The sequence below is a fragment of the Aegilops tauschii genome, chromosome 7, assembly GCF_002575655.3.
Source record: "Aegilops tauschii subsp. strangulata cultivar AL8/78 chromosome 7, Aet v6.0, whole genome shotgun sequence".
Classification (NCBI taxonomy): Eukaryota; Viridiplantae; Streptophyta; class Magnoliopsida; order Poales; family Poaceae; genus Aegilops; species Aegilops tauschii.
In genome coordinates, this window is record NC_053041.3 from 644,644,516 (window position 1) to 644,654,533 (window position 10,018).

General features: G+C 49.8%; 1 protein-coding gene across 1 annotated transcript; it reads right to left on the reverse strand.

Moving 5' to 3' along the window:
- Positions 1 to 5,117: 5,117 nt before the first annotated feature.
- LOC141026514 (uncharacterized) lies at positions 5,118 to 7,020 on the reverse strand. Its single transcript, XM_073503198.1, has one exon. The coding sequence runs from the start codon at positions 6,728 to 6,730 to the stop codon at positions 5,876 to 5,878; it is 855 nt and encodes a 284-aa protein (XP_073359299.1). The 5' UTR covers positions 6,731 to 7,020; the 3' UTR covers positions 5,118 to 5,875.
- Positions 7,021 to 10,018: the final 2,998 nt, after the last annotated feature.

The window sequence follows — 10,018 nt, forward strand, 5'->3', positions numbered from 1 at the left end:
ATTATTTCATCTCTAGAGCTCACAAACATCCGGGTGAAATAGATAAAAAATTATCTTTTGCAAACAAAAGCGTTCAACTGTTCAACCTGCATCCAAAACTTGTGAAGAAATAACACTTATTGTGCTTTGCAAGAAATGATCTTTAAGAAATTAGTTTTTGAGTATCCATTGTTACACATGTTGGCTACAGATGACATGGCACTTTCTTATAGTCAACAGTTGGCTATACTATTAAGTATTAACCATGCCCTTATACACCTAGACGGAGGGATTAAATCAGGATGACTTGGAAAGGGGCAGAGGAGATGTAAGAAATGGTTCATCATAAGTCTTTCACCAGTACTGTAGTAAAAATTCATACATGGAAGATTCTAGACTAAACCATAGATGGATACACTTTTATTCATGCGCGATACTCCAATAGAGCAAGATCATGCATGGAAGTCTCCACATGCTTAGACAACGGATTACATTGAGCGAAGACTAATGATCAACATTTAACTTGGTAATGCATATGTCCAGGTGAACCTCCTTGGAGTCCCCGTGCACCACGTTGGGGGGGGAATCATACCATGCGTCTTCCATGTCCACATCGGCGGGAAGGTCCCAGCTCGGCACAGTCCTAGTCAGCTTCCTGTAGCCAGTGTCGCCGCCCAAGTACCCGGAGGGGTAGTAACAGTGAGCACGCACCCGTACATCGGCCTCGTGTCAGTGTCAGCATCAGCGGCGTCGCCCCTGACGCACACTACAGAGACGGGGCGGCGGCCTGCGCGGGCCTCGCCGGTGCCCACGATCAAGAGGAAGAAGCTGTCGTCCTCCTCCGAGACTAGTAGGCGGCGGTGATCCTCCAGCGACTCCGGCACGGTGAACGGGTAGCACGTCTCGTACTTGATGTTCTTCGCCGCAGGCCAGCAGTGATAGACGGACGCCTGCGTAAGGTGATGCACGAGGTCCGCCGGCGAGCCCCAAAACGGCATCGGGCACTCATAGCAGTAGACGAAGGGCTCCTTGGAGGCATCGACCAGGCCGTCCATGAAACGGGAGTGGCTGTAGGGGATGGTGCACCAGTTGAATATATGAGCAAGTTACTAAGAGATTTAGTCTGAATAAGCACAAAATAAATCATGACGGCTATAACAGAGATTAAACTAATCATGTGGACTAGCGTAGTAGATGAACAGATCGAATCTAGGACACAGACTAGAAACATGAATTCTTTTTTTTCTTGAGAACAGAAACATGAATTCTACCACGATTTCGAACAGGAAGGACAGAAACACATACGCTGCAACGGGAGTAGCACCGTTGGCGTTGAGGTTGTCACCCATGTCGTTGAGGAAGAGGTTGCCGAGGTCGGGGAAGAAGTCGTTGTCGGTGAAGTCGTCGCTGCCAGCAGTCGCGAGAGTGCGCTCCCCAAATTTTAACAGCGCCCGCCGAATGGAGCGCAGGGGGGAGTGGTTGTAGGGGACGTTGCGGCCGCCGAATGGAGCGCAGGAGTTGCCCACGAAGCAGTAGATGGTGCTCCTCCCTAGTCTCTACTCTTATCTCTATCTCTACTACTCTTCTTTGTTTTTTATAATATACTAGTAGTAGTTGTCAAATCGAATAGTATTGCGTTGTCCGCTGCACGCCCGGCTGAACACGCCTTATCGCCTCTGTCAAACCCCTCCGTTAAACCCGCATGCAAACCGGGAAACCTACTCCGGCCCGCGGGAGGAAATTTGCCGGTTGCCGTTGGAGAATAATAGAGTCACGTCCAATCCATTTTAGTTAATTGTGTGTATGATTCTCCCTCTATAAAAAGTTATTTGCATCCTTAATCTTGTATTCTAAGTACTCTGTGGGTTCCACTGTCAGTACAGTGTACATGACTTGCAGGCTGGCTAGAGATTTGTACAGAAAGTTAAAAAGAAACAAATCCATCTTTAATCTTGTATTCTAAGTACTCTGTGGGTTCCACTGCCAGTACAGTAGCGAAAGAAGTATATATTAAAAAATATATAAAAGGCTAAAGTTTAGCACATAATTCGAACTCAAGTCATCGTGCTGCGAGCATCCGGCCCGGACCAGTACACCAGGTGTTCGTTGCAGACGATGCAAGAGATAAACCTTTATAACAATGAGCCCGTCCGTTGCAACGGATCCAAAGTAGAATAATACATATTCACAAATTTGAAAGAAAACAGTTTAGTTTTGATATACATATCACTAAAAATATCTTATGTTTCACTCCAAATATATTCTTTTGGCTGTTTTGATGAAGTAAGGAGGGAATGTGGTTGGTTTCAAGATACTAAGGGGTTTTGTGTAAACTGGAGCAGAGAAGTGGGAATTGTTGCAAAAGGCCACAACTTACATCACAACCGTTAGATGCAGATCTAATGGTCAGAAATGGCGGATGACAGACACACCATCATCACCAACTGAGTCTTTTATAGGAGGAGTAGAGAAAAAACCGAGTTGGTGATGATCGTGTGCCTGCCATCTTATAATATAATGTCCGTGCGTTGCACGGAACATGAAGATGCATTTGTATGAGTAGTTTATTTTGTGGGAGAAAATGATGAACGAGGGAAGGCCTTATCTGCAAATGTGGAGAGGAATGCGGGTAAATTGTCATAGTTTCCTTCCTTATCTGCAAATGATGAACGAGGGACGGCCTATATTGCAGGATGTCAGGCACACCATCATCACCAACTCTGCTTTTTATAAAAGTAGATAGAGATATAGTGTACCAATCTTACATTCTTAAGAAGTTGATCCTCTAGCAATTCTCTCTACATGCACACCATCCACATCATCATGATGCCACATCTGCGTTCAGTTTACAAAAATCTGCCACATCTGTTACAAAAATATGCCACATCAGCGGCGGTCAACAAGCAAGCTGACATGCTCTGATTCTTTTTTTTCTGAGTGCAGTCTATTCCTATTCTCTGCGCTCAGTTTCCTTTAAATAGCAAGCACTGCAGCCCATTACTCCATCAACATCCAGCCCATTATTATCCACAATGGGCAATGCAGGCAACTGATGAATGCGTCCAAATTTTTGTGTGGTCGTCTTCCCTTCCTATTCCAGGGTCATAACATAATATCTTTCCCTTCCTATTCCAGCTCCTCTATATCTATATCGTATCATGTGCATCCGGGGTGGGTCGTGCATCCCTGTATCCCGCGGCTACTGGCCAGCCGATAAAGATCGCACGCATGTGATCAAAAGCGACACGGATTTACAAAAAGACGCCCGCAGCCGTTCTTGCTAATTTGCTAATGACCCCTTAACCAAGCAGACCTTTGTCAAAAAGTTTCTTAATCTGGATCCTCTCCGATCGCTCCATGGCGGCGGCCATGGCGAATCCTTCGACGGCGGCCGCGCTTAGCCGACCTCCGCGTTCTCCTGCCTCAAACGGCTCCACGGCCGAGTCCGCCGCCGGCCGCAACCTGCACACCATCTACTGCTCCCTCGCATCCACGGTTGCTCCTTGGCCTGATGACGTCCGCCTGCTACAACAGACTGTTGTGGGCAGCGAGCACAACCCAGAAACCCCTGCAGATTGTAGCTTGTGACTTTATCCATTGCAATTGTTCTTTATTCAATGTGTGTGTTGTTTCAGAGTATAGACTGTAAACTGTACTTGCACATCGTTGATCAGAACTCAGAATGTGAATGTATCTTAGTACTTACAGATTGTAAGCTTGTGAGTTCAGACAAGTGAATGTGTAGCTTGTTGTAAATGAAAAATTCAGAAATAAGCAAATTTATTATTGCCTAGTTCCTGGTGGTTTGACCAAAAAGTCTTTTTTTTACGTACTTCGTACGTCGTGCTTAGCGATTATCGAACGTCAGTTTTGACTAAGACACGTGCAAACAGGCCGGCCCAATAAAGAACACCAGTTTTAACTACAGCACGTGCAAACGGGCCGGCGCAATTTATAATCTTGCAATGAAATACCAAAATCAAATGGCAATAGTGGGAACCGAGCTCGCTACCTCACGCTGGATAGCAGTGATGCTAGCCACCCAAGCTAACAACAGTGGATGACTAAGAAGCAGCACTTTACAATAATTATTCAAAATATCGAACAAATGTTTGAAAGCCGTGAACAAATTCCGAAATTTTAATAATAGCATGACTTTTTTTTAAATATGTACATAAAATAAAAAATATGAAGAGTTTTCCGAAAAATGTGAACATTTTTTGGAATTGTGGAAAAAAATTAGAATTCTGAACTATTACTTTTGAAATGCGAACAATTTTTTTAAAAACATTAAACTGCACACTGAACAATTTCTTAGTATGCGGTTAACAATATTCAAATAAACACTGAAAATTTCTAAAATATACGATGAACTTTTCTCATATACATGTTGAACAAAATTTCCATACAAGATGAAGAAAAACGTATAGACAATGAGCATTTTTGTTCAAGACGTGATTTTTTTTTAAACGTGAGCAACTTTTGGAAAGATGAACAAAATTTCTAATTTCGAACTTTTTTGGAATTTGGAATTTCTAAATTATTTCGAACATGGTGAAAATATCACAAATGTGATTTTTTAAATGATGAACAAAATTTTGAATATCAAACATTTTTTCAAATCTAAACAATCTGAAATTCTGAACATTTCTTGAAAATTTTGAATTTATGAAAAAACATTTTATATTTTTTCCTTACCCGTTTTCGGGGTCATATACTGTGTATCCTCCGTTGCAACGCACAGACATGTTTGCTAGTCACTTCCCACAAAGAAATAATGCCTCTCCTTGCACAGCACGCACAAGTTTTTTATTTTTTTGAGAATGCACAGCACACACAAGTGATCGCGTCGCCATGGCTCCCACACGCAAACCGAATGTTTTTTTCACTCATCAGAATAGGACCATTCTTTCCCCACGATTGCCCACTATCAATGCAATCATTTTAGTGCCAACCATTACCGGTGTTTAGTGGAGTCTTTTCCGTTTCATTGCAAGCAAGCCCTCTCCTCTTCCCATCATATATCTCCTTGATACGACATTGGATCCACCAGGTCGAGCCAAGCGCCGGCTGCCGCCATGGCGGTCGAGGTCTTTGCCTCCGTCATCATGGGAATCTCCAGGGAACCGAGACAGGATTATGGCACACCTTCGCTCCTACCTGACGACCGGGGCTTGCTCTCATGCAGTCGTGCAGAGTTGCAGACTGACATCAAACTCACGGTCATCTTTGTTCTTCCTGGTCGCAGCCAAGTACCACCACAGTTTATCTGGTTATATTGTCGGCGTTGGCCCTTGCACATTTTCCTTTTTGTGTTCCGCAGATCCTGCTACATTCTTACCGACCTCCGGCCAGCGGCGGCCACAGCCCACAGGGTGGCGCATGTTGGTGCCGCTCTCTCACACGGATGGATGAAGGTAGAAGAAGGAGAAGCGCACAGTATACTGGAGTTTCACCCGGCTTTACAGCTCCGTTACTTTTCCTTTCCCAGAGCACCCACTCACCCCATAGGCAGCAGTACAAGGAGATTTAAATCCCAAGCGCACTCACGCACGGGGGTTGGCCACTACTACTGAACCGCATGCACGATCTGCATGCACGCGCTTGCGCACGACGCGGCTACTCCAACAGATCGCCACGACCCAGCCTATCTACCGTGGCGACTACGCCACACACACGCCACGCACGCACACACGCGCTACACACATACACGCATATGCCACGCTGCTGCGTCCCGCACGTCCCGCCTGTCCCGCGCGTCACCGACGCGCCCGACAAGCCCGACGAGCCCGACGGCACCAATGTGTCCCGCCCGTCCCGCGCGCACCCGACGCGCCCGACGAGCCCGACCACACACGCCGTGGCTTATTCCAACACACACCCCCTAAGCCATGGCCTAGAGGAGTCCGTCGTCGTCGACGTTGGCGCCGGCCAAGAGTGCATGCTCCGCCGCCGGTCCTTTCTGCAGCTGCGGGCACTCGCGCCGGAAGTGCCCGTGCTCCCCGCACTTGTAGCAGCGCCTGCGCCTGTTGCCGCCGCTCCCCGACGCCACGCTGCGCCCGTCGTCGTCGTCCCGAGCACCGCCGTGTCGACGCTCCCGTGCTGCCCACTGCGCCGCCGTCATGAGCAGCTGCTCACCCCCGCGCTCGCCGCTGTCTTGTCCACGGCGCCGAACCCGCTCGTCGAACGCACGCAGCCGCCCGAGCGCTTCGTCGAACGCCATCGTCGTCACGTCGTGGAACTGCTCGATGCCGGCGACGACGGGGAAGAGGCGATCCGGCATCGTATCCAGCAACTTCTTGACAAGTGCTGCGTCGCCCAGCGTCTCCCCGAGGTTGGCGTACCTCGCCGCCATCGCCGCGAGCCTCCCGCCGTACACGTCGAGCTCCTCGCCATCCGCCATCTTCAGGCGGTCGAATTCGCCGCGCAGCGTCGCCAGCCTCGCCGCGCGGACCCGATCGGCGCCGACGAACCTCACCTTCAAGGAGTCCCATACCTCCTTGGCGGTGAGCTTCGTTGACACCTGTAGCAACACGTCCTCCGGTAGCGCTCCGAGCAGCAACGCGCGCGCCGTCTTGTCCTTCCGCGCGTTCACCGCCGCATCGCCCGGCGCCACCGCCTCCCACACGGTGTGCACGTCGAGGATGGCCTGCGCCTTGATCGCCCAGACGGTGTAGTTGTCCACCGTGAGCATCGGCATCGCCATCGACGCCGATCCGCCCGCGCCTCCGCCATATGGGACGAGCGCCATGGTCGCCGATGATCGCCCGAACCGAAGCTCTGTATACCAATTGTTGGTGCCGCTCTCTCACACGGATGGATGGAGATAGAAGAAGGAGAAGCGCACAGTACACTGGAGTTTCACCCGGCTTCACAGCCCCGTTACTTTTCCTTTCCCAGAGCACCCACTCACCCCATAGGCAGCAGTACAAGGAGATTTAAATCCCAAGCGCACTCACGCACGGGCGTTGGCCACTCCTACTGAACCGCATGCACGATCTGCATGCACGCGCTTGCGCACGACGCGCACTGCGCGGCTACTCCAACAGATCGCCACGACCCAGCCTATCCACCGTGGCGACTACGCCACACACACGCCACGCACGCACACACGCGCTACACACATACACGCATATGCCACGCTGCTGCGTCCCGCACGTCCCGCCTGTCCCGCGCGTCACCGACGCGCCCGACAAGCCCGACGAGCCCGACGGCACCAATGTGTCCCGCCTGTCCCGCGCGCACCCGACGCGCCCGACGAGCCCGACCACACACGCCGTGGCTTATTCCAACAGCGCATGCTCAGTTGAAGAAGCAGTCACGGCTTAGCAAAGGGAGCACGTGGCATGCGCTCGAGAGCAGGTTGCAAACGGTGTGGCGGTCGGCGCCGGCCCTGCCGTTGAAGCGCACGAGGAGGACACCACGGTGCTAGGGGAGCGGCCTGACGCGGTCTTCGAATAGGCGGGCGGTGCCGGGGACCAAGGAGCCGAGCAAAGACAACCGCGGCTGCGTGGATGAAACTCGAGACCGGTGGACCTTCCCCGCCATGGCAGCATTCTCCGATCCGGAAGCCGACAAGGGAGCAGTAGTGGCAGGCGCTCCCCGGCTAGCGGAGGCTCGGTGACGAGGGGGCGCTTGTGCGGGGCGCCGCACCGAAAGAGGTCAGCGGCGCCGAACACACGCGCGAGGATCTCCGGGTCTCGAGCACGATGTCCTCCGGCAGCTTCACCAGCGAGGAGGCTTCTGGGGTCCCTCATATCTCATCTCCCCCGCAACGCGACGTCCTCCGGGCTCCGGCAGACCGGCAGCCTCACGAGCGAGAGCGCCGCGCATGCGTGCATGCCGCTGCTGTTACTTGCATGCACGCCTCTACATGCAGGCAAGCATTATTATTATTCCTTTGTTATTTACCCTATGTACGTAGCCAATGGATTCTAGCTAAAGAGGCGCATATCAGACCAGAGCGTGATTGCTATACATACGAACAATATGTGAAAATCTTCCTCCTCTAAAACGAGGACATGTTTGAATTTCCTTTGTCAGGATTTCTCCATGGTCGATCCCTTTATTTCCATTCGTTAATACCTTTTTTTGTGTGAACCATTTGTTAATACTTAACTTCATTTGTACTATTTTTGGCTACTACAAAAATTGAAAAGTATAATCACATGAGTTTTGTTGAATTTAAATTTTACTTTAGCGTGCCATAATTTTCCCGCAGCAACGCGCGGGGTATCATCTAGTTTTAAGTAGGACTAAGAACATCAAACATAACCGTTGATCTTCTAAATCCAACGGCCAATATCAGTAGGATTCGCATGAACAGTACACTGCTGCTTCTAGAACAATCATGTACCCTTTCTAGAAAAAAGAAGCCCATAACTAGCTCCAATGGGTTGTGTTGCCACATGACCACTAGATGGTTTGATTGAGCCCAGTCGAGATGGTTTAGTAGGAGAATGTGGATATTTCTCAAAAAAAAAGAACACGTGGAAAAAGTGAAGCCACGTGCAGTTCTTTTTAAATGAACGTACATTTTTATGGCATGAATACTACTTCCCGCTTTTACAATATTAAACTAATATCGGCATTTATACATCACTATAATTTCTTTTTCTTTGAATCTATTAGCACATATATTACTTCTTTTCCCTTTTACCAAAATCACTCTGTTATATTAAGACGTGCCTTGCACGTGTATACATACTAGTAAATGTAGGTTTTTGAATGAGGCGAGGAGGCGGGTACAGCAGGGAGTGCAGTGGGCGGCGGCCTGGGCCGGCGCGCCGCTTCAAATGGCGGACGCAGTGAGAGGTCGCGTCCGCCCTGACCCCCTTGACAGTAGACCTTGATGGTGTACGTCATCTTATGTCCAGATCTGAGATGTCACGTGTACCAGATGAATGACTCCAAGCTCGACCACCGTGATGCAAGAGGTGCGAGCCGAGGAACACTGTTGGAGACACCCCCCCCCCCTTAAGGCTAGCCATAGTCGGAGTAACTTAGGTAGTAACATAACACATCCCAAAAAATTGCTTATGTGGCATGGAGTTAATGAGGAAAGAGATGCTTGTGGTAACATAATATGTTACTGTAACATAACACACCCCGAGGTAAAATGAGTCTATATCTCAATTAATGAAGGCTTGCATGTTACCATCCATATGTTACTACCCACCATGAAGGTAGTAACATAGACTAGTAACATATGCATGTTACTAGTCTAAGTTACTCTCCACTATGACCAGCCTAATTTTCCTCGTCATCATCTGAGTCCTAGAAAATCTCACCCACATCATCATTAGGCATGCAACCACCTTCATAGACAACATGCGCGGAAGGAGTAGAGGCGACTGGGGACGCACCACGTCGTGGGCACTCCATACGTGCTCGTGTGTGTGCAGTGTGCGTGCTTTTCCATCGGTGCTAGCTCTAAGGCCGAGGCTGCGGTCGTCTTCGTCTCTGGCTAGTCGTTGAGCAATGACAACAAAGAGGTGCTGCAAGAGATGCGTAGGCGCCGTTGTGTGCGAGCTTGGTCGTAGCACGACGAACCGGACGTCACCGCAGATGGCGCACGCCTCCATGCAGCCGAGTGTGTGCGCATGCATGTGTTATTCACGTGCATTCTGCGGCCGAGTGTGTGTGCATGCATGTGTTGTGTACGTGCGTAAGTGAGTCGTGCACTTTGATGGCACCTACTCCTACTACGCAATATATTTTCTCCTCGATGGCATGTGAATAGTGCACGTACTCAACGACAGAGCACGGGATGGTAGCCATGACATGGTCAGCCCTTTTTTGGAGAGAGTACGTACTAAATTACTTTGATGTGTCCCGTCAACTCGCAGAACGACGAGAAGCTTGCTTACTATGCCTTCTCCCTCGCCAACGCGTGCGCGGTGGCTCGCAGCACGAGGAGAAACTTTTGCTTACAAGCGGTGGACGTGCAGCAGTTCACACAACTTGTGACCTTCTCTCAGTGACCCCGGCTGAATTGGTCGTAAATCCCCGGCCATTTCGTTTGGAAGGGCTCAAACCC

Coding starts and splice junctions, on each gene's coding strand:
- LOC141026514 (XM_073503198.1), bottom strand. CDS start 6,730: ATGGCGCTCGTCCCATATGGCGGAGGCGCGGGCGGATCGGCGTCGATG.